Consider the following 27,590-nt stretch of genomic DNA (forward strand, 5'->3'; position numbering starts at 1 on the left):
AAGGCTGAGAGACAATCTATTTAAAAGGGGCAACTTCCAGGGGTTTGTCTTGAAACCGTAAAGCAAGGCATTTCCTTTTGCTTAGATTTCGCATCTTTGCGTGGTTTGAAGACTTAAAGCTACCCTTTCCCCTAATCGCCCCTTAATACTGCCATTGGTGGTAGGAGACCCTATCACCAGAATTCTGTCATTGAAATCTCTCCCTTGCCTTGACTCCACTAAAGCCAATGAGTGTGGAGATGGTTGTGATAGATACAGTCCCATGCATTCATTAAATGAGGAATCATGGAACACCTATGTTGTAGAAACCGTCCTTGAAGGAACTCAGATGTACTCTGGGAGTCATCTCTGGATTCTAGAACCCATGTTCTGGCTCCACACCACTGCTCTAGACACTATCCTGTGTCACTAAACACTAAAAGCAGTGCTTTGTAAAACAATCTCACGCATATCAATCCTTCATCGACTGGCCTGGACTCCGGCCATCCATTTCCTGTTAAAAGAGGAAGTACAATTCCAAGACCCAATTCCGTAGTTGTTGCTGAGCATAAAAGCACTTCAGCCATCATCTCTGCGATGAAGCGATTATTCTCTGAGGGTCGGAATAGTCTTCCTCTTTGTTTTTAATTCCAAGCCTATAGTGTATTTCAATGTCAATTCATTTAAACTTATTTATTGGCTATCAGGCACAGGGACATCACAGAGACAGATAAGCATCTCCACCTTCCCAAACTTGCCGTCTACATGAATACTCCTTGATAAATTATTTGGGGTGAATAGAGTCTCTTTAGCATGAAAATGACGACATCTATCAGTGTTTAGTGGTGAGTACAGCCCAGGGTTAGACATCATCTGTCAGCTTAGGCTGTTGTACAGACGTATTTTTTTTCCATTGTATTTTTAAGTGAAACAAGGGAAATTTCGTTTCCGCTACCATGAACAAGGCCACTTTCTCGTGGAGGCCTCCATCGCAGCCCTCCAGGAGAAAGTCCCTGAGGGTGGGCTCTCTCAGACTTGCCCTTTCCCTGTTTGGAGCGGGCAGCTGCCTCTCAGCAGGGCTGCCGCTCGGCAAGTGTGATGGCTTTAGCGGCCGCTAGAGGGAGGTGAGCGCCTAAGACAGCAAGCGCTGGTGCACGCGCCGCCCAGGCCACCTGGGCTCCAAGGCCCATGACCTCCTGCCCTGGCTCAGCACTCAGCTCAATTTAAAATGCCCTGCAAAACAGACAGCGTGATAACAGAGTTCAATCAAAGATAAGGCTGCCAGGTAATGTATGGGATCCCAGCTAAATCTGAATTTCAGATAACAAATGCAAATACTTAAAAAAAATCATTATCTGAAATTTATATTAAAATTCAAAGTGAGTGCCCTGGACTTTTATTTGCTAAATCTGGCAATTCTAACCAAAGAGCAAAGGACCCTTGGAAAGACTGAAAGCCCTTTTAAGTTACAGAGGAGGGGAAAAGACAGAATTTACTACCTACCTGTTAACTGAATCGTGGACAAAGTATTGCATCCTGTAGACTGGAAAAGGCTGCTTTCGTCACAGGTGGCAGACAAGCAGCCATGCAACCTGTGGCCTTGTCTAGGAGAGGCATGAGGAAAGGTCCTCCCCATCTTAGAAAACTTCCTCCTTTATCTTCTCCAAGGCCGAATGCGTTGCTAAAGTCCTTTCTGTGTTCATTCAGGAATTTCTCCTAAAGATGCAAATATCAAAAGATGAACATAAGCAAAATATAAGGACAGACACACACACATACACACACACACACACACGAAGCAAAACACACACAAAAAAAAAAACCGCAAAAAACAGAAAAAAATAGTTCGTTGACTTTTCCAGGGGCATTACTTGGCAGCTTGTTGGAAATAAGTACCAGCCTAGGAAAACAGACTAAAAGCCCAGGTGGTGAGGCAACAAGCAAGTAGGGAACAAAGATGAAAATGAAGACCACAGAAGGAGGCTGCCGTTACTAACGCTACATCCCTGGTTAATGATACTGTCCAGGGCTGGAGACTTTTGGAGGGTGGCTCAAACCAAGTTAACAGAATGACATCTGAGCATCTGGAATGCCCCATCATGAGTGCTGTTCTTTGGTGACAATGGTTTTCGCAGACTGAATAAACTCCATCAATAAACTGAGCTCTACTGTCCTTTGGTCCTGAAGTGAAGAGTAATTACAAAGGGCATGTGCTCACCAGCAACCAGCTCCTCTCTCTGCACTGCTTGCTTGCTTTCCCGATTCAGACGCTAAAGGTACGGGGAATACTGAGAAGGTTCTTAGAACAAATATCTCCACATAGCTCATAAAAGGAGGCATTCCTCCTTTGCTTCCTTTTTTCCAAGGTCCCTATCAAGCAAAATGTTCCTATTTGCATGGAGAGGCTGCCTTAGCCTCTGAGAGGACATGTAAATTACTGACCTTGAAGACACCGCAATACCCTGCGGCACTGCAGGACTTTTTAAAAAAAGAACCAAAAAACCAATATCAAATTAAATCAGCAGGGGGCACAATTTCTTCACAATGTGTTAGGCTTTTTAAAATTATTATTAGAAGGAAAAATATCTAAGCTGTTTCTTTGTGCGGTTTTGAATTGGCGTTATCCAAAAATCCAAACATCAAAATGTCATGCCCAAATTCATTTCCACAGAAACAGGCAACATAAGCCATCCAAAGGGAGTTGGCAAATTTACTGACAGTGCCTTGCTGATTATATCATTTCTGCATCAGTGAGTCTTTATTTTTTTAAATAAGCAACCATAGGGTGGGTGTGTTCAAAACTGTAAATAAGAGTAATGCTATGGAACCTGTTGCCACATATTTATTTCGAGTTTCTCTCTAGAAACTCCCAACCTGACAGTGACTCCCATTTTCTGGGTGTCAAGGAAAGATGTCCTCTTGATTTCATCAAGAATTGCAGCAGATACTTTCAGGGGCTGTGTTTTATAGCTGTCTTGCACATCTTGCAACACTTTGTGCATTCATAATGCTTCATGATCCAATTTATTTTCTTTTTGATTTGCTAAAAAGAAATAGAAATCAATGACCTCGTGTCTTAGGATTTCTATAAGCATGATGTGGAATGATGTGGCAATGCCCATGTGTGGGCTCCTGTATTTGTACCTGGCCCTGGCTCAGTGCTGTTTGATATTACTCTTGACATTCACTTTACCACCTTTCAAGGAGGGGTGAGGGGGCATCATCAGAAGGATTCAGGAAATCTTATCACTAAAGTGCTAAAGAGTTATTCAAAATTGTTGTTAAATGCAGTATTAATAACAGACTACAGTCATGTAGAACTTACTGTGTTTCAGGCTTTAATAAGTTTTTAAATTTAATAAGGCTTTAACAAGTTTTAAATTATTATTTAATAAATATAATAATCCCTCTGTATTTATTAACTCATCAAATTCCTTCAAGACAGGGAGGGGTTCAGAAATTTGCCAAAATTCACTGATGTAGTAAGTGAGGCAGAAATATTAACTGCAGTTTGGCCCTAAACACCATGTGAAAAGTGTAGGATTTAAATTTTTTTATTTTTAATAAGTAATAATTCACAGGTTTATTATTATTTTTAATTCACAGACTTTTAAAATAAAAATGGTATACATTGAGTTTTGCTTCTATTCTATCCGCCTGGTTGGCCCCCATCCCTACAATATACCTTTCCACAGTATAACTTTATGCAGTTGCAAACCAAAACAAGTATATATATTTTTTCCTCTTCTTTATGACACTATGGGCATCATAATGTGTTCCCTATTCTGAACTTTACTTCTGAGTCATCTATCCTGATACCCTCCCACAATATAACACAGAGGGTGTCCTCATTCTTTTACCGCACCTAGTATTCCATTTTGAGTACATATTGCACTTTATTTAAGCAGTCCTCTCTTTATGGAAATGGTTTGTTTCTGATGCTATTACAAACAATACCACAATACATGACTTGTGCATGCCATTTTGTAACCATGCCCAGATTTCTGTAGCATAAATTCTCTATCATAGGTTAATTGAGTTAAAGGGTGAAAGCATTTGTAATATTGTCTGGAAATTGCCACATGGTCCCCTCTAGGAGCTGTACCACTTGCATTCCTCCAGAAATGCTGAGAGTGCCTGTTTCCCACAGTCTCGCTAATATTTATTGAATCTTTGGATTTTTGCCAACATGATAAATGAGAATGGCTTCTCAGTATTGTTTTCATTTGCATTTTTGCAAGTATGGGTAAGGTTGAGTGTCTTCTTACTAAGGGCCATTTTTATGTGAACTGCCTATTCATGTCCTTGCTCATTTGTCTTTTGGCTGATTGATCTTTTTCATCTCAATTTCTAAGAGTTTACATATTAAGGAAATAAATCATATTTATGTGATAGGAGTTGCAGATATTTTACTTGTTTTGAATTTGCTTTCTACTTATGTCTCTTTTTTTTGCCCATAAATGCACTTTTTATTTTGATGTGCCTCAATGAAGATCTATAACTTAATTGTTATTAATTATTCATGGTTTAAATAGATTTTTTACAGCCATCGAGAAAGATATAAATAGATTTTATTCAACAAAAATATGTTAAGAACTTACTACTGTGCATTCTACTTTGTGCTAACAAAACTGTTCCCCTGGAAAATTTGCTAATGTAGTGGTGAGACAAATGTCTAAGTAAATAATTTCAGTATGCCAGTGGTAAGCATTAAAATAAAGACATAAAAAAAAGAAAATTATTTTTAAGCAGCATCTTGAGGGATATTTAGGAGTTAGACAGGTGGGACAGAAGGAAAAGATAGGCTAAGTTCTCATAGCCTAGCTCCTGAGGGATTAGTTTCTATCTTAGCATTTGAATAACTTTCTACCCTCCAGATGAAACAGGATGGCGTTTTGTTGTATCAATTTGCCAAATACAGACAATAATCCCAATTATTTCTTACTTAAATAAGAGGGGCCATAGTTGTACTCTTACCTGAAAGAAATTTATTTGACTTGGAACACTGCAAAGATAAGTAAGCTTATGGTGGCATCAGACTTTCAACGTTCACCTAATGTCATTCACTTCTGAATTTTGATGTAGTCTAGTAAGAAAAGAAAGTAGTTCAGGGGCTGGTGCATATATAGTCCTTGATCGTGACAATTCTCAACTTACTTTCTTTTAGATTAGACTTACAGTTACTGAAGAACTGGAAATTGTTTTTGCAATGCACCAGTTATTTATTGGTCAGTTCAAATATGAGATATAGTTGATGTGCAAGCAAGAAGAGATAATAGAGTCAGCGAATGATGGGTCTTTCCTACTGAGCTGGGGTAAGAGGCTGGGACTGGCAACACTGGTTCAAATGGCACATACAACTCGTTGCCCATCCAACTTATACTTTCCTTGTGTCTCACCAATGAAACTCAAGTTTGGTTCAGAAAGGTAAGGAGAACAGCCCAAGCATGGACTCTGACGAGTCTAGTCTAGTGTACACCAACCATGCTGATCTAGCTCGTCTTTTTCAGAAACTGGTTTTCTTTGAAGCTCAGGGGATTATGATCCTGTTATGGCCAATAGTGCACAAGGTGAAGTCTACTGGAGCATTTCTGAGAGAGCTTTTGCTTTCACAATAAAGCAGACAGATAACGACCCTGCATTCACTGCTTCATCTCGCCTTGAATGCAGATGTGATGTGATGTCCAGAATCAGAACAGTCATCTTAGGACCAAGATGGCTGAGGAATTTTTGCAGTGGATCAGCCCTGACATCATGTTGCTGACTTAACAACTGCCTGTGTCCTGACTACTTAGTATGTGGATAAAGGAAACATTCCTTCTTTTTTAAGCTGATCGAGTTTTCTACCAAACAGTCAGGCAGGTCACTTAGCAGTGGCATAGGAATGGCCACTAGCTTTGCTGGCCATATTTCTAAAGATTCAGCTGGTAAGGAGATAACAAACCAAAATGAATTTAGCCAATCTATAACTCATACAGACAGCGTAAAAGATCAGCATTGTGCCAGCTACCTGCAGCCACTGTTCCACAGGATGACACCAAGCCAAGGGGGCAAATGATGAGAAACACCAGCACTCCTCACCTTGTGGCTGAGAAGTCAGCAACTCTAGGCTCCAGCCAAGCATTTCTATAGTCTGCAACAGTTCCCAAGGAAGGGGGACAGATGGAAAGTCCCATACCTCACCAGAACCAGGGAAATAGATGGAAAATGGCCTTGTGGCAACCTCCCACAAGATAGTGAGGTGAATGGGGAACAGTCTTGACAGCACCGCACAGAACTGCCACTCATGCCAAATTCCTGAGAGGGTGACAAAGTGTTCATTCACCAAGGCAAGTCAGGCTGCAGCTGAGCCGCACTTGCCCGTGTGGAGACCTGCAAGGATGCCAGGGAGCCATTCCCCTACAAATTGCAGATAAAAGCATTTCTAATTGAGAAAACTCTTATCCCAAAGAGTTATGAGGGAAAGGATCTAAGCTTATGAAAGGACACAGGTTTTTCAGAGAAATAATACCTTCTCTTTATTTTTTTCATCTTTTGCTGAAATAGGTCTCAGTTTCTTGTAAGACTGATTATTAGGACACTTTACTGTATACAAAGGCAGTGTTGAAAGCCTTTCCAGACATTTTAAAAGGCATATGCCAAGGTCACGCATGAGTGCGTCCGGGTGTGAAAATGTGTGTCTGCTTATAGACCCCAGCACTACCGTATCAACATGCTTCCTGCAGCTGCCCTTCAGAAGTGATGTTTATAATTACACATTCAAATTCATCCCCAGCCACCCACACTGACTTGTTTCACTCTTATTTTCTAAATATATAATGCAGGTTTTGAAACATAAAATTCCCATGTTAACAAGCCTTAAAAGAAATCATTTTACAGCCTTTGTCTTTTCATGCCTGAAAGAAAAGCTTAAATAACTACAAGTGTAAAGCACAGGTAACACTGCTTCTTCATTTGTCCCTTCAAACCACAAGCTGTGGGAGACGTTACTGTTATTTGTGACATTCATGTCATATCACCTTAATATCCTGAAGTTGAATTTATGATGTTTCTATATGATTCATCCTAGCTATCCACAGGGATAAAAATGAGATGAGTTTATTATTGTGGAATAGAATAGATGACCTTTGAGCTGAAAGGAGCCTAAAGATCCCACACTCCAATTCTCTAATTTTATTTTACCAGTGAAGGTAAATTGACTTACCCAATAGTCTCTTCCTAGGAACCCAAAACAAGAGCACACATAGAAGTCCCTGGGCTGCCCCTCCACTCCCACCCCATGCCTGGTCCTACACCCTAAAGTGCTGGAGAGCATGCATGTGAGTATGCAAGCCTGCATGATCAGGCTCTTCTATTACTAAGCTCTTTATGATTTTTTTTAGCCCTTTTTAACCATTGCCCTTAAAAGGTGAAGCCTGAAAAATGTCTTTAAGTTCTGATTTGCAACCCTGTAAAAACGATCTCACTGAGTAAGCTATTCGTTGTGATCTTTAGAATTTGCTTGAAAGACTTGATTAACTTTCTGAAGTTCCCAAAGAAGGGACAGATTCAGGAACACCAGCTGGGAGAAGTGGAGGAGGTTAGACAAGAGGATGAGAGTGGGGAATTCAGTGAAAGTCTACACACCAAATAGTGAGCCCCTGTCCAACTCAACCTCCATTCTCTGGTGACCAGCCTTATGCTCTTCAGGTAGGAGAGTGGAGGATGCTCTCTGGATAAACAGATTGAGCAGGAGAACAGATCCACAGATGCCAGTATTTGAAGGTCATTAAACAAAATGGCCATCTCTACCCACAATCCTACAGTGCAGCTAACCAGGAAACAAGGACTAGCCTTGAACACAGAGCTTCTCTCCACGCTCAAGGGCCTCACTCTAATGAGTGAGAAATGACAAGAAGGAGCAGATGTCAAGGAAGTCTTCAACATGGAAGGCAGTGACAAAAAAGTAAAAACTAAAGAGGAACTCAAAGGATTTGACAACTATACAGACAAGAAAAGTAACTGCCCCAAATACTTTATAATCAAACTCCTCAGAGAAAGACAAGAGAATACACTATATCCGTGAAACAAGAACTGGTAGGCTCTTGGAAGTTAACATTTGAAAGCTGAAATCAATAGGAGATGAATTTAAGAAAATAGACCAGGAAAAAAAAAACAACAAAAGCCCCTACAGACTTCTAACAGGAAAACAGAAAAAGAAATAATAAGAAAATTAGAGGATCAAAGTAGGAGATAGATTTAATTAAGAATTTCTGAAAGAGAGAAAATGGAAAGGAGGTAATTACCAAAGAAGTATCACTTACTCAGCAACATTTTCAAGAACTAAGTGATGTTGGTTTTCAAATGCACATGAGAGTCCAGCTCCCTTAATGAGGAAAGACCAAAACCAAGGGTTTCATGGAGACCACAATATGGCTGGCTTTGTCCCCTCAGCAACTGCACACTGGTCACTGATTAGTTCTCCATTTTCCTGCTGGCACTGGACTCTGTTCTAAAACACATCCCATGTGTCCAGGGCTGGAGAATGTGTGAATTCTTAGTCAGGTCCAGACTACTTCAACTTCCAGCTTCCTTGGAGTTGAACCCTGAGTCAGCTCAGTTGCTGACTAAGGACTTGCTTCAATTCAAATGGGTCCTCTTGCCCGTTCATTTAGCTAGGACCAGACCCAGTGATTGCCCAATCTGCAGGGTGGTCTGTGGCACTCTGTTCACCAGAGAAGACCCTGGATAAAGCTGCTGGCTTGGTTGGATGCCTTTTATTGTATGATTTGGAAGGCAGGCCACCCATCCCATGCACGTGCAATGGCCAAGTTCGTTCCTGGTCTCAACATTGACTGTTCCTAACTTATCCCTTTTTCCCCACTGACCTGTGTACCCAATGGCTTAGCCTAGAGAGATTATTTAAATGACATCCCATTATCTTATAGTTGAAATACATGCTGAGTATTGTTTCTGAGCCATGTATTTGAGTCAGGAGACACTACAAGCCTCCTATTATATGATCTTAATAAATGAATTAATGGATTCATAAGATTACATTCCTAGGGAATTTGTTAGCATAAAATATTTCAATGAGTTTCTAACTAAACAGATCAGCCAGATCACCTAAATGAGGTCATTTGAGTAAGAAAGGAGAGAAACCAGGGAAAACAGCACAGAAGAAGCTGACAGTCCTCCCAGCCTTACCTTCTGCAGACATTTACTGAGACCCACTGGGTGTCAGGCACTGCCATAAGCACTGACGATACAATAGAGTGTAAGATAAGGTCCTTCTTTTGTGGAGCTCATCTTCCAACAGGGCAGACCATGAAAAATGAATACATTTTGCTCACCTGTTTTATTTCACAGAATATGACTATTTGCCAGACAGTGCTTCCAGGGTTTTCAATAGTAACTCATATAATTCTCAAAATCTTATGAGGTAGACATTATTAACATTCCTATTTTTTTTTTTTTTCAGAAGAAGAAACTGAGGAACAGAAAAATTAAGTACCTTATCCAAAGTCTTCCTCCTCTCTACCCTGCCCCCCAGCTGTCAAGTCACAGAGGCAGACTGTACATGCAGGCTGCTAGCTTCAGGTCATAGGCCTTACCAGCTGCCAGCCTGCTGTCCTCTGGCAGGAATAGGTTCTGTGGAGACAGCAGAGTGAGGGGTTGGAAAGCCATGGGGTGAATGTGCTGCTTTAGATAAGAAGGTCAGAGAGGGTCTTTCTGAAAAGAAGGTATGCCTGTGGCCCTCTGTGTGCTTTGGAGCTCAAAGGACTCTGCATAATCGAGAGAAGTGAAACTTTTCCCCTTCCCATGCTCATGATTAATTTAAAAAGAAATAGGAAGTTTCTTGTTTAGCAAGTAATGTCTAACTTCTGAAATTATGGCAGGGTCACAGTTGCCTCAGCAATGTCCACAATAGCCTGCCAGGAACAGTTGCTGTGACTTCTTGGGAACATTTTTATTTCCTCTGATGACTATAAATTAGATTCTGTAGGTGACACAGTTCTCACAATTTTCAACTATGTAATATACACTTCTTTACTTTTTTTAAAGGTGTTAGTTTATTACTCTGTGACTGTTTCTGTCCTCATATTTATCCTCCCTATTTGGACTTTTTATGATTGCTCTAAAACATGACATCTGCAGAAAACCAGACACTACATTTCAGCCCTCTGGGTTCTCATCATGCTGACCAATGTCTAAATTTTATTTACATCACTTTGTAACGAAATGGCAGAACTAAACTGCCCAACCTTTCTTCAGCCATAGTGTGCTTTCTGCAATTGGAATACCCTTAAAAATGCACTGTTAGAGTGAATATGGTGAAGGCTTTCCAGGAAATGGCATGAACACAGTGGTAGAAGCTAGCACCCTTATGTAAACTAATTTCTTCACTGTTAAATGCCATAAATTTTCATTAGGTGATCAATAGAAATGGCATAATTGCTCAGATGCTCAACCCTGATATTTAAATTCTTTCTCCTTAACCTTAATGAAGGCATATATCACAGCAGTGGAGTCGGGTGACATTGAAGAACTAATACCCTGTGATTAAACATGGATCATTTAGAGGTTAGGCTCCAGGCTAGTAATGATTCTAACATGTTTTATATAGCAATCCTGGTAATTCCAAAACTTATAATAATAAGAATAACAAATAATATCTTGGTTTTTAGACTGCACCTTCTAAAAGACAGTTCTAACTGAGCTGCTTCTCAGTTAGCCTAGCATTACATAGTTGGTAGTAGGGAGGAGCTTCTATTACATGTCAGGCCCTGAACACAAGCAGTCGGAGAGAGGGTAAGAGGCTTCTGAGAAGGTGAAGAAATTGAGAAGAATATTTGGAGTTGCAAGGAGGCAGTTAATCTAAGTTTATTAGTCAAAGTTCACCAGAGAAACAGAAACCATTGATTGACTTTAAGTAATTGGCTCACGTGATTATGGAGATTGACAAGTCTAAAATCTGCAGGATAGGGTGGCAGACTTGAGACCCAGGGAAGAGGCGATGTTGCAGTTTCAGTCTGAAGACAGTCAGGAGGCAGAATTCCTTCTTCCTCTGGGACTTCAGTGTTTTCTCCTAAGGCCTTCAATGGATTGAATGAACCTCAACCACATTATGGAGCATAACCTGCTTTATTCAAAGTGTACTGATTTAAATGTGTAATCTCATGTAAAAAAATTACCTTCACAAAAACATTCAGACTGCTGTTTGATCAAATATCTGGGTACTGTGGCCTAGCCAACTTGACACATAAAATTAATAATCTGCTGGGCGCGGTGGTTCATGCCTATAATCCCAGAACTTTGGGAGGCTGAGGTGGGCGGATCACCTGTGGTTGGGAGTTGGAGACCAGCCTGACTAACATAGAGAAACCATGTCTCTACTAAAAATACAAAATTAGCTGGGCATAATGGCATATGCCCATAATCCCAGCTACTCAGGAGGCTGAGGCAGGAGAACTGCTTGAACCTGGGAGGCGGAGGTTGTGGTGAGCCAAGATCACACCATTGCACTCCAGCCTGAGCAAAAAGGGCAAAACTCTGTCTCAAAAACAAAAAAAAAAATTAAGCATCATACTAAGTGTCAAAGTGAAATCATGTGGTCCCATTTTTAAACCAAGCAAAAATTCCTATTACTCAGAAATTCATCCAGTCTCTGCATGAACACCTCTCATAAGAGAACTCTCAACATTTTTTAAAATTACACATTTTTATTCTGAAAGAGAATCAGACCTACCAAAAATCTATAAGATTATTACAATTGACATTCATGTAGCTTTTACCTAGATTCACCCACATTTACATATATTCCCTCTCCCCATATATATGTATGTATACATATATATAATTTCTGTTTTTATTCATATATATTGCTGAACTGTAAAGAAGTCCAAGCTTATACTACCTGCTGCAAAACAGCCAGTAAGTCGGGAGACAAGGTGTTGGGGCAAGGAAGGTGACTTTATTTTGGACAGGCAATAAACCAAGAATATAGTGTACTAATGTCCTAAAGAACCATCTTTAGTTAAGAGAATTTTAGGTCCCCCTTACATTAGGGGAAGGTGAAGAGGGAGGAGGTTGAGAACAAGAGGTGATCAATGATCATGGACATCTGGGTGGCAGCAAGGGTCTCAGGGAGGGTTGTAACAAATTGCTTTATCCTTAGTCAGGTCACAATGCTCCTATAAATCTGTAACATAACATGGTTACTTCCGTGTACACCATCCTTATCTCCTCAGGGGTTAGTTTTGGGAAGGGACTATTATCCTTGCTTTAAAGGTAAACTGTAAATTCCTCCCAAAATTAGTTTGGCCTATGTGCAGAAATAATCAAAAGCAGTTAACCTACATGATATCATTGTGCAGGGTGATGGGGGTGCTGGTGGGGTTAGAAGCAAAATGGAACTAGTCATGCTAGATATCCTTTACACTACCACAGTTTCCCACTGTCAAAGATCATTCCACAATCTTGTCGGATTGGAGACAAAGGTATTTTGTCTCACATCTGCCCATTTCTTGCTGGACAAGGTTAATGAGGGGCAACTGTAGACTAAAATCATTTGACCTGCGTAAGGAAATATTCCTTAGTGCTTTTAGGAACAACGATCAAGGGCATCTCATTTCTTGCTTGAAAGTTTTAGTCAAACACAAGCAAACTTTGGTTACACAATGCATAACAAGTTTTACTAGTATGTAGGCAACAATGACCAAAAGAAGAATATTAAGGCCCAATTTAAGAATGCTTTCCAGAGCCGGGCTTGGTGGCTCAAGCCTGTAATCCCAGCACTTTGGGAGGCCAAGGCGGGTGGATCACGAGGTCAAGAGATCGAGACCATCCTGGTCAACATGGTGAAACCCCATCTCTACTAAAAATACAAAACATTAGCTGGGCATGGTGGCGCGTGCCTGTAATCCCAGCTACTCAGGAGGCTGAGGCAGGAGAATTGCCTGAACCCAGGAGGCGGAGGTTGTGGTGAGCCGAGATCGCGCCATTGCACTCCAGCCTGGGTAACAAGAGTGAAACTCCGTCTCAAAAAAAAAAAAAAAAAAAAAAAGAATGCTTTCCAGGACTAACTGAATTCTACAAGGAATCCCAGATAATAGGTCTGTAAATCAGTCCTGGAAAGTGCCCAGATTAAGTCTGCTTTGGTGTTCTAAGGTTTGTTGAAGTCAGGTAACCTGTTGTATAATTTTACTAATATGGGTCTCTACTTTAGAGGAGAAATTAATGTAGATGCAACAGGTGATTTAACCTAGGGAAGTTATTTGGTAGAAATTACACTTGTGGGCTTGTGGGTCCTTATTATTTCTTTGCACATAATATGTAATGCAGTGCTGAGTAAGAAAGAAGCATGGACCTCTGGGTATGAAGTTATTAATCAGAACCTATAGGTGACTGGAGAAATAGGTTTCAGGTTGGTGTAAGAGTAATTGTGGTTTTTGTGTTGTTCAAATTTGCTGTTTGATATTGGAATACATTTTTAAATAAATGTGATTATGTTATACATCATTTTAATGCACATTTCTTGCTTTATTTTTTGCTAATGACTTATTACTTGCTATTTGTTTAATATTTATTTTAGATGATGTAAATGAAGTTAGAGAAAAAGCAAATTTGAGCGGTTTTCTTATTCGAGTTCAAAATGGGTCACAAAGCAGCAGAGACAACTCTCAACATCAACAATGCATTTGGCCCAGGAACTGCTAATGAATGTAGAATGTAGTGGTGATTCATCTACTTTGCAAAGGAGATGAGAACCTTGAAGATGAGAAGCATAGTGGTCAGCCATCAGAAACTGACCAATCATCAAAGCTGATCCTCTTACAATTACACTTTGGGAAGTTGCCAAAGAACTCAACGTTGACCATTCTATGGTCATTTGGCTTTTGAAGCAAATTACAAAGTTGAAAAAGTTCAATAAGTGGGTGCCTCGTGAGCTGAGTGAAGTTTTTTTAAAAAAAATGTTTTTAAGTATCATCTTCTCTTATTCCAAGAAACAACAATGAACCATTTCTCAATTGGATTGTGATGTGCAATAAAAAGTGGATTTTATGCAACAACCAGTGGTTGGACCAAGAAGGTCCAAAGCACCTCCCAAAGCCAAACTTGCACCAAAATATGGTCATGATCACTAGTGGTTTGCTGCTGGTCTGATCCACTACAGATTTCTGAATTCCAGGAAAACCATTATATCTGTGAAGTATGCTCAACAAATTAATGAGATGCACCAAAAACTGCAACTGGCATTGCAGCTGCCATTGGTCAACAGAAAGGACCCAATTCTTCTCCATGACGATGCCTGACCACAGGTCACATAAACAGCACTTCAAAAGTTGAACGAATTGGGCTGCGAACTTTTGCCTCATCTCCCATATTCACCTGACCTCTTATCAACTGACTACCACTTCTTCAAGCATCTTGACAATTTATTGCAGGAAAACAGTGCAGAAAATGTTTTCCAAGAGTTCATCTAATCTGTAAGCATGGATTTTTAAACTACAGGAATAAACAAACATTTCTCATTGGCAAAAATGTGTTGATTGTAAGGGTTCCTATTTTGATTAATAAAGATGTGTTTGAGCCTAGTTATACTGATTTAAAATTCATGGTCTGAAACCACAGCTACTTTTGCATCAACCTAAGCAAAATTGTATACAGGAACAACTATCAGAAGATTTAGAATGACAAATCTGGCAGTGGGATAGTTTAGGAGAAGAGGCAATAGATTGAGAGATCCTTACTAAAGAGTTGTGTTTCCAGGAAAATGATAATCTCCAAAGGACATAGGATGTACATTTTCATTTCACTTATCTGTTTTGTGAAAGAGTAGTTTTGGATCCTTCAAGGGCTCTCAAGCCGCTTGTTTTCCTAGTTTCTTCTGATTGTGCTGCCCTGACCTGAGTACGACACACCTATGGCTTTAGTCCAGCAAGTTTAAATGATGAGTGAATATTTGACAGCACTTTGAATGGTCCTGTCAACTTGGCAGCAAGTCAGTGTTCAAGTCCATATTTTTTCAGTCTTTAGGAGGACATAGTCTCCCAGTTGAAAATGATCTAGGGCTACATCTATGGGATAAGTGGTCCTGCTAGAAGCAAACTCATGAACAGAAGTTAGTATAGTGCCCAGTCTCAACATACTTGGCAATTGCTAAATCTCTTAAAGCATCAGTTGGCTGTCCCACTGGAGCAGACACCTGGAATGGCCTACCATATAATAATTTCAAAGGGACTCAATTTGAGCCTACTTCAGAGAGCCACTCTAATCCACAACAGGGCAACCATCAGTGACTTATCCCAAATCAAATTCCTTTCTTGACGTATTTTGGCAATGCTTCTTTGAGAGTATAGTGCATCTTTTTAGTTTTTCCCATCAGTTCTGGTCACGAAGATGATAGTCTAAGGATTGCACTAAGGGGTAAGTCATAGCTTCCCCTGACACCCCTATAACCACCATAGTCTTTGAGTCATAGGATAGATGGGTATAAACTACAGAACATGTGTCCCTTCCTTATCAATAAGGAATTCAGTAAGTTTGTTCTCCATTGTCAGTTGTATCGGGGGTTCCTGTGGGGATATAACAGGTTAGCTAAACACACATATTTAACGGGTTACAGGAGAATCTATGATTATTCATGAACATGGTTCTGAAACATGCATATTGAACAAACATGGATATATCATATAATCTATGTTTACCTTGGAGTGGAGACTTAACATTTAAATATAACCAGTCTGGGAATAGCCGAGTCCCATTAAACAGCTGCATCTTGTTTTAGGAGACGGCATTGCAGATGGGTTTTCAAACAGGAGAACAACAAAGGTTATTGTTGGTAACAATCTATAAACCAGTTTTCTTAAAGTCTAGACGGTATTCAACTGAGGTTCCCAGATGCAAGACTTAAAAGCATCTTTAGTTTTTACCTGTATCATAAGTTATAAGATTCAGCTTGCAGGACCTCAGGAAAATAGTAGTAGCAATTTAATCGAATCCAAGTCAGAAAAATGAACACATCAGCCTTTTCTTGTGGCTCTTACCTTAATATATTTTTTGTATCTTGCTGGGAATTCTTTCAGAGCCTGCATTCTCCTAGTGAAGTTGGTATTTGGGGATTTTGCATTTGGTGCTCAGTTACACTGCCCTCTACTTTGTAGATTATGATAATCTACAGGATTTATCATGAGAGGTAGATTAGTGAGACTATTTAAAATTTTATTCTCTCTTTTTAACTTTATTTAGTTCATTTACTTATTTTTTGTTTCACTAGTTTTTAGGGGACAGGTGGTTTTTGGTTACACATATAATGAATACATCAGCTTTTTAGTTAAGAGTCTAGAATTTTATTTCTAGTCCGATTGCACAATCTCCAAAGTTATCAGATATCTGTATTCACTAACAACCAAATCCTTTTTGTGAACTCCCTAAAGAAGCATGCTTTGAACCGTAGCTGATAATAAACTACTTTTTTAGAAGAATTAAAGTAAAACAATGATTGTGAATGATGAAAGTCTTAACGACAGTCATGGTTAAAAGTACAACTGACAAGGAAATTTTATTACTTCTATGGCATACAAAATTTAACATAATTATTATTACTGATAACATTTACTAAGACATGTCAGAATTACAGGAATCTCAGATAATTTTGGAATACATACTAATGACACATTTATATAAATATATAGCTTAAAGAAAGTTAAATAAAACTTTGCATTTCACAGTGCTTCCTCTATGGTTTTAATAGGCCTAATTGACTCAATACATCCCTCTTGGAGCTCTAAAAAGTTAGTTTGAGGTCATAAGATTGAATTTAGAATTTGATTTTGGAAAGTTTGTCAAATATCAAAGGTTTAAAAATTTGATATCACAAAATAGGATTACAAGTCACTGTAAAGTAAGTCATTCAATTAGCAAAAAAGTGATAGCTCAAAGATTTCAAAAAAGCAAAAACTTTAACATAGGAGACTGTATTAGTCTGTCCTCTCATTGTTATAAAGAAATGCCTGAGACTGTATAATTTATAAAAATTAAAAAATTTTTAAAAAAGAAAAGAAAGAAAAGAGGTTTGGTTGGCTCACAGTTTGGCAGGCTGTACAGGAAGCATGATACTGGCATCTGCTCAGCTTCTGAGGAGACCTCAGAGAATTTACAATCATGGCAGAAAATGAGTGGGGAGTGAGCCAGAGAGAGAGGGGAGAGGTGCTACAACACTTTTATAAACCAGATCATGCAATACTTTATTCACTATCATAAGGGCAGTACCAAGAGGATGGCACTTAACCATTCACGAAAAATACCTGTATAATTGAATCACCCCCCACCAGGCCTGACCTCTAACATTGGGGATTACAATTTGACAGGAGATTTGTGTGGGAACAAAGATCTAAACCATGTTAGATATCAATCTTAGAAAAACTATTATAAATAATTCACTTTTAATTATCACCAACTTAATCACATACAGAATTTAAATTTTCTTTTCATTATAATCTTCCCAACCAAAAATACGTCTTTATATTAATAACTTTCTTCACAACTCTCTCCTCCTTACTGGTTCCTTTCTACCTTCTTTCATAAATAATCTTTTTGGATTTTTTTGAGACATAGTCTCACTTTGTCACCCAAGCTGGAGTGCAGTGGGATGATCTCAGATCACTGAAACCTCTGGCTTCCAGGTTCAAGGGACTCTCCCACTTCAGCCTCCTGAGTAGCTGAGATTGTAGGTGTGTGCCACCACACCCAGCTAATTTTTGTTGTTTTTTTTTTTTTTTTTTTTTTTTTTTTTTTTTTGAGACGGAGTTTCGCTCTTGTTACCCAGGCTGGAGTGCAATGGCTCGATCTCGGCTCACCGCAACCTCCGCCTCCTGGGTTCAGGCAATTCTCCTGCCTCAGCCTCCTGAGTAGCTGGGATTACAGGCACGAGCCACCATGCCCAGCTAATTTTTTGTATTTTTAGTAGAGACGGGGTTTCACCATGTTGACCAGGATGCTCTCAATCTCTTGACCTCGTGATCCACCCGCCTCGGCCTCCCAAAGTGCTGGGATTACAGGCTTGAGCCACCGCGCCCGGCCTCTAATTTTTGTATTTTTAGTAGGAATGGTGTTTTACCACATCAGCCAGGCTGGTCCCAAACTCCTGGCCTCAAGTTATCTACTCGCCTTGGCCTCCCAAAGTACTAGGATTACAGGCTCATAAATAACTTTTAAGTAGCCTCCAAATTACATACAATCATTATTTTTCTCAGTAAAACTACAACTTTATGTCTTTATTTTAATTTATTCTCTCATCAAAAACTGCATCTTATCTTGGTTTGCTTTATGTACAGAATTATATGTTAACTAGAATTGTTATCTTTAATAATATTAAATTTTAGAAAAAACCTAGCAAGCAAGAAATATTGAATTGTCTGTCAGATACTAATATTTTATTGTTGGAACCATCTATAATTTTTTAGAAACATGTGTCCCCATAGTATTAGCCTTTCACAATTGAAAGTGACCCAGACAGGTAACAAGCATCCAAAGTAATTTTAAGATTTCTAAATTATACAAAAAGTTTATCTACAAGCATTCATTTCATTCATATTTACTCAATTTGTTTTTAGCAGTTTATCTAGGTTACTTGTTAGAACTGAGATAGTAGACAAAGCTAGTCATCATTTAAAGTTATTTCCCCACTACCCTTTTTTAAAGTCTGTGAATATCAGGTATTCACCTAAGTTAGAACCTTAAAATTAAACACATAGATATTTCTGCTAGTAACCCAAAAGATTTAGCTATTTGCTTTTTTTGGAATCAACAATGTTAGTTTTATTTGTCAAAAATCACACAAAGAAATATTATTTTGTTTTTGTCTGGATTTATAGTCTTACAACCTTTGCGCCAAACCCTGACACCTTGAAATTTCTAGCAGAGGCAAATATAATCAGTAAACTCAGACAAAAATGGATACTGATAATTATGAAGACATTTCTATACCAATACTTTTAAAAACAGTTTACTTAAGTCATGTGAACTTGAAGAGCATTTGAACTTAATTTACAAGCACTCATTTACTTAAGCAAATTATGTATATGTAGATGTGTTTATATGTACATGCACACACGCACACACACACACACACACACACACACACACACACACACAGAGTTCTAATAGCTTTTGCCTTGGAACTCTTGCCATGAGTAGCCATACAAACTCACTACTTTATAAAAGGTAGCTGGATCCAAATTACATCCCTGACAAAATTGAGACTTGTTCACATGATTAAACTTTGCCTAAACAAATAATCCAGTGAAAGTTGTAGACCAAAATTTGGGTAAAGCAGTCTCTATGGCAGTTTGATTTTTAAAAACCTGTTTTACCCTTTTGTTTCCTTCAGTTTCAAATGAGTTTCTAATGTTTACACTTTAGCTAGACCATAAACAGTGAGTTTTATCTGAATACCGGTAGCTTAATAACAGCAGATTCAAAACAGACACAAAAGAAAAGAGACAAATAGCTTTAGAAGATTGTAACTGTATAGTTGCAGGTTAACCATTTGAGCTCTAAATTTCCCTTACTGTAATTTTCCCACCAGTTTTTAAAGTTCACCAAACAGGCCATAATATATAACCAGCTAGAGGCCCAGAAAACCTGAGCATGCCTTTGAACTTTCCCATGTTTTTAAACATGTAAGCCTAGGGCCCACAAAAACAACTGATAGACAAATGCAAATGAGTTGGTTCTCAAATCAGGTAAAAGTCAAACAACTATTCCCTTCTTTAACAGGGTACTCCAAACAAATATAAAATCAAAGTGGCTTCTTCTGAGGAAAAACCCAAACGGAGGGGAAGGGTGTTGCCAGTTGTATACACTGAAGCAACTTATTGTACTTCCAAATTGCATCCATCAACTTGCAGGAGTTTGTGAGTTCCTTGCTTCAACAATTACGTGTTTGGGTAGCCAGTGCCATCCTGAGAAATTAAGGGTGGAGCTCACAGAACAAATGGATCTGACACCTATGGGAGTTTACCCAATAATTCCATGGGCAGGGTCAACTGACCATGAGCAGCCACTCCAGGCTACTGAGCTTGCCAAATTTGTAAATGAGTCCAAGCTTATACTTCTTGTTGCCCAAGAGCCAACAAGTCGAGTCAAGGTGTCAGGACAAAGAAGATGATTTGATCAGACAGCCATCAAGCCAAGAAAACGGTGGACTAATGTCCTAAAGAACAATCTTAATAGAATTTTAGGCTCCTTTTATGTTAGGGGAAGGGGAAGAGGGAGGGAGTTATGATCAAGAGGTGGCCAATGATCACAGACATGTGGGCAGCAGCAATGATACAAGGGAGTCTTGTGAAACTTCTTTGTCCTTGGTCAGGTCAAATTGCTTCTATAAATCTCTAACATAATGTTGTTACTTGTGCATACATTATTCTTATCTCCTTGGGGCCTTTAGTTTTGGGAAGAAACTATGATCATCTTTGCTTTAAAATTAAACTATAAACTAAATTCCTCCCATAGTTAGCTTGGCCTATGTAAAGAGATAAACAAAAGCAGTTAACCTAAATTTTATCAGTGCAGGGGAGGAAGTTCGGAGCAAAATGGAGCTAATTATGTTAAACCTCTTTTTTACTGCTACAGAACCACTTGTAAGTTACAGAAAAAATGATCTTTCACACCCGTATTTTTTAGAGTGTATCTTCCAAGAACAAGAACTTAAATAAGACTATTGTAGCAAAGTCAGGAAAATAAATCAGGATACATTATCTAATATGCAAGCTATATTCAAATCTCAATAATTGTCTCCAAACTGTTATGAAGACATTTCATAATTGTCTGTCTCCAAAATGATCTGTTAGAGTGATTTTTTTCCAATGCAGATCTAACCTACGACCACGCACATACCCAGTGGTCATATTCCTTTATTTTTATTTTTATTTTTTAAGACAAGGTCTCACTCTGTTACCCAGGCTGAAGTGCAGTGGCCCAATCATGGCTCACTACAGCTTTGACTTCTTGGACTCATTCAATCCTCCCACCTTAGCCTCCTGAGTAGCTAGACTATAGGCATGCACTACCACACCTGGCTAATTTTTTGTAGAGACAGGATTTTACCAGGTTGTTCAGGCTGGTCTTGAACTCCTGGGCTCAAGTGACCCACCTGCCTCAGCCTTCCAAAGTGCTGAGATTATAGGCAGGAGCCACCATGTCTGGCCTGTATTTTATAGTTTAGTTTAACTGGTATATTTTTCAGCCTGTCTTTTGTTTCTCATGTTATTGATATTTTTGAGGAGTTCAGGGCCATTGGTTTGTAGAATTTCTCCCCTATAAAAGCACATTTTTCCTTTTGTGAAAATGGGGACTTACTTAGGGTAACTATGTCCCATTCCCAAACAATCCTCATCCAATGATTTTATCAACCTAAAGGAAAAAGCTGTAGCTAAACTAATATAAGTAAAGAGCTTATTTGGGCCAAGTTTGAGGACTGCAGCCCAGAAGCATGTATCTAAGTTGCCCTAAATATATGTTGCAATTAGTAGCAGTTACAAGAGGGTTTTAAAAGAAAAAAGGAAGCGTAACTCCTAAGTTGTTTATCGTAAGTTTACATTAAAATGACATAAGCTATTGATTGACTATACATTGTTCTTTCTATCACAAATTTCAGGAACATGAGGTAATGGGTGAGGCAGCCAGTCAGGAACAAAATGCTTTTAAACAATTACTCCAAGGCATGGATGTGGTGGGTAGGGTTCAAGCTGCATACTCATGTCTCTGTGGTTTGATACACTTTGTATGCCTTGCATAGCTCTAACTGCTCTGAGCTATTTTTCTTTTCTCAATGTTGGTGTCCACTGATTAATCTCATATCAGTCAATTATTATTATGATGGCTGCAAATAATTTTTCTACATTTATTAGTTGGCCAGCTTCTGTAAATAAGTACCTTCCCTCCTTTCCCTCTCTGATCTGTTTGGGGTTTTTTGTTGTTAGTTTTGTCTCATTATTAATATATGGATTCCCTTTTATCTAGTGGATTGCAGTTCACTACTTTTAATATTTTAGATGCTTAAGCTAGTCCCCCGGTTTGAATAGTCCTGCCGAACAGCACCAATATCACTTTAGCAGGTTCCTCTTTTTGTTGAAATGCCTTCTTACTTTCCCCTCATCATGTTTTGAGGTAGTATGTTCCACTTGGTGTCTTTTTATTAATAAAATGCTAAATTGTATTGCATAAAGTCTTTCTTTAATTTTCAGCCTTGATCCAAATGTTGCCTTGTCCTAACGCAGAATATTGACAGAGAATTTTTTGGTGCCACTTTGCCAGCCAGAGACGTCTGTGGCCAGCGATGCCCCCACCTGTCCCTCGTTCAGCCCCAGGCTCACCATAGGAGACAACCCACCCACTTGGCCTGTGGAGCTGCACCTGGCTTGTGCTCTGGCTTGGATCCTGTGCTCACTGTAGCATCCACACTCAGCCCACAGCTGGGCTGGGCATGCTGTGAGCTGTCTCTGCCTTAGGTGCTGACATCCGGACAAGAGGAAAGCAGTGGTGCACGAACAAGGATGCCAGCAACCCCAAAGTCCTAAAGGAGATGTTACAGTGTGCTAACAGCTCTTTCAGTCTCCCTGTCCACAGTCTGACAAATGGGTGCATGTTAACACCTCTTTCAGTCCCATTGCTCCACTGTGGCCTGTGGCTCCAGGGCTGGCCCAGCATGCTGCTGCTTCTTATAACATGGGGCCACCTGGCACTAGCAGAGGTTGGGAGGGCTACAGCGTTACAGCCTTTTTCATACCTGCATTCGACAGGTGCCAAATTCTTGTCCCATGTCTAAGAAGAATGAGATTACACTGACTGCTGAAGAGTGAGCAGGGTGGAGAATTTTATTGAGTGACAACCATCAGCGGAGAGGGAACCCAGAGATGGCAACCTCCGATCTGAAGTCAGGCAGCTCCCCCTGCCCATTGTGGGGCAGTCTCAAAGTGTGGCTGAGTCCAGGGCTTTCTTTCTTTTTTTTTTTTTTTGAGACAGAGTCTTGCTCTGTCTCAAGGCTGGAGTGCAGTGGTGCAGTCTCGGCTCACTGCAACTTCCACCTCCTGGGTTCAAGTGATTCTTCCGCCTCAGCCTCTGGAGTAGCTGGGACTACAGGCACGTGCCACCACACCCAGCTATTTTTTTGTATTTTTAGTAGACACGGGGTTTCACCATCTTGGCCAGGATGGTCTCGACCTCTTGACCTCATGATCCACCCACCTCAGCCTCCCAAAGTGCTGGGATTACAGGCGTGAGCCACCACGTCCTGCAGAGTCCAGGGCTTTTATGGGTTCAGAATGGGGACTGAAGGCTGATTGGTTTTTGAGTATGCAAAAAAGGCTAAAACAAAGGCATCACTTGAAAGTGGGCATGCACAATATAAAAAACCAATTAGGTAAGGATAGGTATATGTAAAATAGGTGAAGAGTGGGAATCAGTCAGACGAAAGTATGCCAAATGGGAAGAGAGGTTCTCAATCTGGCCCATGGCTTCTGAGACTTGTATCTTGGTTTTCAGGTTTTAAACTGTCTTTGGTTTGAAGGTAGATTTTCACTAGGGACTCACTGCTATCTTCCTAGGGATTTGTCTGACTCCTGCCACTACAGTATGTTTTTTCTCTCCTTAAATGATACACATACACATATTTGAATTTAGCTTTTGTGTTTACCCTGCGTTTTATTTTCCCCAGCCTAAATAAACATCTCCAGATTCATTAAATACACATAAATAGAGTGGCTATTATGTATAAGTCGTGTGACTGGTACTAGAGGATAGAAACAGAAATAAGACATTAGTCGCTCTCTGAAGAAATAACAGATTTGGGGCCTGGTCAGGTAAGGTATAGCTATAAAACAAATTCTGTTGCAATTATGCAAGGCAGGTACTGTAGGGCACAGGAGACAAAATGACTGATTCATCTTAAAGGCTGAAGGTGAGAATCAGGGAGAACTTGACCAAGGAGGTGCTATTTTCACAGGGCCTTGAAGGATGACAAAACACAGAAATGATGCCAACATTCAGGCTGAGGGAACTGCATGAACCAAGAAGTTTCAAAGCTTGCAAATTCATGGAAGACAATATTTTCAATCCACCATGCTTCTTAAGAGTCTTCCTGGCCGGGTGTGGTGGCTCAAGCCTGTAATCCTAGCACTTTGGGAGGCCGAGGCGGGTGGATCACAAGGTCAAGAGATCGAGAGCATCCTGGTCAACATGGTGAAACCCCATCTCTACTAAAAACACAAAAAATTAGCTGGGCATGGTGGCACGTGCTTGTAATCTCAGCTACTCAGGAGGCTGAGGCAGGAGACTTGCCTGAACCCAGGAGGCAGAGGTCGCGGTGAGCCAAGATCGCGCCATTGCACTCCAGCCTGGGTAACAAGAGCGAAACTCCGTCTCAAAAAAAAAAAAAAAAAAAAAAGTCTTCCCTAACCCCAAAGTCATTTGTCTTTGTCCCTTTAAAAATGTGCTACTGCAAGTTAAACACAACAGTCCAGAGGTTCTCATTTATTAATTTGATGTGAGAAAAAATGAATGTACCATTTCCTCTTCAGTACTAGCGTACTTCCATTTGTTTAGTGTAGTTGGCTTCTTGGGCCTGGGGGTAAAACCCTAAAATTTCTTCAACAAAATGTAAACATATTCACATTAACTGCAATGAATAAGGATGATAAAGAGTTTCATATCAATTCAGATCAGATGCTAAAAAGAAGATAACTTTTATTATTTACAGTTTTATGGATTTTAGAATTGTAATAAAGGATTGTAGAACTTTCCGCAAGTGGGTTTTACATAAATATCTCTGGTCTTAAAACTATCGTAAAGCTGAATAATAAATTGGTATAAAGGTTTAAGAATTTTAGACTAAAAGAAAAATATATCTGTGCAATTGAATGCAGGCAAAATTCATTTGAGTTGAAGAGACAGTACGATAAATTTCTCAAAAAAATTTCATTGAAGAAGCTGGTGTTGGGTTGCTTTTTGTCATGCTGGTAGAACCTTGTAAATCTATGATAGGATAAAAAGATAACTATGGATGCTTAATGAATCATCGTATAATTGACAAACTCAATTGTATACCAGAGCTCAGGAGTATTTCGTAGGTACTTGCAAGTAAAAGGCATCAAAATATTAAAAACACTAGGGGGGCTTTTATGAACTGAATGTTTGTGCCTGTTACCGTAGGTAGCTAGTCAGACATGAGCAGGGCAGGGGAGGGCCTCCCCACCATCAGGAATGTCAGGCAACCATCATATGATGATCAGTTATTAAGCTATCTGTCTAAAATAATAATTGATCACAGCAAGTGCCAGGAAAAGGTGCTTTCCCAATAGATTAAAAAAAAAAAAAACTAAACTAAAACTGAGGATCAGCAACTTCCCAGTAAAATCTCAGGGGTTAGGTGAGTAGTCTCAAGCATGTGCACTAAAAGGCAAAAAACTGGTATGTGACCTTTCTCTAGAAACACTCGACTGGTAAGGGAAGGCCTCAAGTATGCATGTGTACAATCTCAGTAAACACACTATGCATGCAGCCCCTCCCAAGTGCTGGCAGGCCACTGCACATGCAGATAGCCCACCCCAAGGGAAGAATCAGTGAAGAACTAACACAAGATCCTGGAAGCATGCTAATGTATAAAACCTCAAGTCACCAAGATCGAGCCACTGCACTCCAGCCTGGGGGATAGAGTGAGACTCCATCTGAAAAACAAACAAACAAATAAACAAACAACAAAAAACCCACACCAAAAGGTCAGACTATGCACTTGATCTCTCTAGTCACCTACTTGGTCACCTTCAAAGTGTACTTTACTTTCTTTCATTCCTGCTTTAAAGCTTTTTAATAAAATTTCACTCCTGTAAAACTTGCCTTGGTATCTCATTCTGTCTAAGCCCCTTGGTCAAATTCTTTCTTCTGAGGAGGCATGAACTGAGGTTGCTGGATTCACTGCTGGTAACATAATTTTGTACTACAGGACACAGAAACATTTCACTGCTCACATGTCCACCCCTTCCGATTTATATATTTAAGCCCTAACCCCCAGTGTGATGGCATTAGGAGGTGAGATTTTTGGGAGACAATTAGGTTCAGATGAGGTTATGAGATAGAGTCAAGACAATGGGATTAGGGCCCTTATAAAAAGATATATCAAAGAGCTTGTTCCTTCTCTCTCTCTTTGCCATGTGAGGAGCTAGCAAGAAGGCAGCTGACTGCAAGCCAGGGAGAGAGATCTCACTAGGAACTGAATCTTCTGGCACCTTGATCTTAGACTTCCCAGTCTACAGAACTGAGAAATCAATGTCTACTATTTACATCACCCAGTCTATAACATTTTGTCATGGTAGTCCAAGCTGACTAAGAAGGGACTTAGTCACATGGTTAACATGTGATCATACTGCTCAAAATGACATAATGAACTTATGAGAAAAAAACAAGGAAGTTAAAGGTTACACTCTAGTGGGGCTGATATATATTTTCTGTTCCAATTCATACATTGACTCCAAAATAAAATAAAAAAAAAATTACAGCCTATTCAGTTTTTGTGTATTGAGATTTTCAGTTAAAAGGTATTATGCTCAGAAATCAATGAGCAGAATGCATATTCATTAAATATATTCATTAGTAGTAAAGAAGTCTTAGAAAGACTGAGCATTTCCTCTATAGCCAAAGAGTTGTTCTTGATTAAAGCGTAGGTAAAATATACACACAGGCTGACATTTTGATTCACTCAAGATTCCTTTGCTTGGTTTTGGAAGTTTCAGAAACTAAAGTTTATTACCATTGACAACATAGTACTTTCAGTAAAAAGAACTACAGAGCAATGAAAAATCAGAAGCAATGTGGCTTAGAGAGACTTACCTCCTTTAAATGTACACAAATTTCTACCTTGTATTTAGTTTCTAAAAAAATAAATTTTAAGTAATGCTAATTTAACTAATGAGGAAAAACTTTCAAAAAATATACATTCTCCATCACAAACTACAAGGTAAATATTAAAATACAGTTGTAAGCCAGGAAGTTTGCTTACAGTCATTATCCTTTTGAAGCATCAAATAAGGTCTTAAAAAGATCAGTCTGTGATCTTTTTCATTTGCATGTTCTTGGTAAATTCATAAATCTTGTGTCTCAGGCTTTAGATAAAAGTATACTCATGTTTCTTAATCCAAATTAAGAAAAAGAAAAAGAACTGTAAGCAAACTGGTCTACCCAAATGATATTTGTGATAGCTGAGTTCTAATCTTGTTCCATCTCATTTTGAACATATGTTTCTAAACAAATTTCATCATGTTTAGCATGAAAAGTCTTTAATATAGTAAATTTTTGAACTATCACACAATTCAAAACTGTACTAAAACTGCTACAACCTGGTCCCACCACTTCCCAGCCTCAGTCATACATTAATATGCTTAAGAAACCGGTCTACTACTCTGTAATAAACGGTGACAACAAACTGTAGTGCCCTTTGGCCGCATCTGTGCTTATCTTGACTGAATTACAGTTTCATTTTATTTTTATTTCATTGGCAGCCTAGGTTCTCCTCTGTTTGATGGGCCAAATCTTAGATTCTGTAGAAAGTCCTTTGCATTAAATGTGGTTATTAAAGA

At 39.3% G+C, this 27,590-nt stretch overlaps 1 protein-coding gene across 6 annotated transcripts in view; it reads right to left on the reverse strand.

The window, feature by feature from the left end:
- LOC141584314 (uncharacterized) overlaps positions 1–27,590 on the reverse strand; it is a 224,131-nt gene that overhangs the window by 56,365 nt on the left and 140,176 nt on the right. For all 6 annotated transcript variants that reach the window (XR_012517291.1, XR_012517293.1, XR_012517290.1 and 3 more), the window contains one exon: positions 1,483–1,695. Coding sequence is in view for 2 of the 6 variants with exons in the window: in XM_074398028.1 (XP_074254129.1) it covers positions 1,486–1,695 (210 nt within the window). In the remaining 4 variants the exon portion in view is untranslated. The remainder of the gene's footprint in view (positions 1–1,482; positions 1,696–27,590) is intronic.

The sequence above is a fragment of the Saimiri boliviensis genome, chromosome 4 (assembly GCF_048565385.1).
Source record: "Saimiri boliviensis isolate mSaiBol1 chromosome 4, mSaiBol1.pri, whole genome shotgun sequence".
NCBI classification, from domain to species: Eukaryota; Metazoa; Chordata; class Mammalia; order Primates; family Cebidae; genus Saimiri; species Saimiri boliviensis.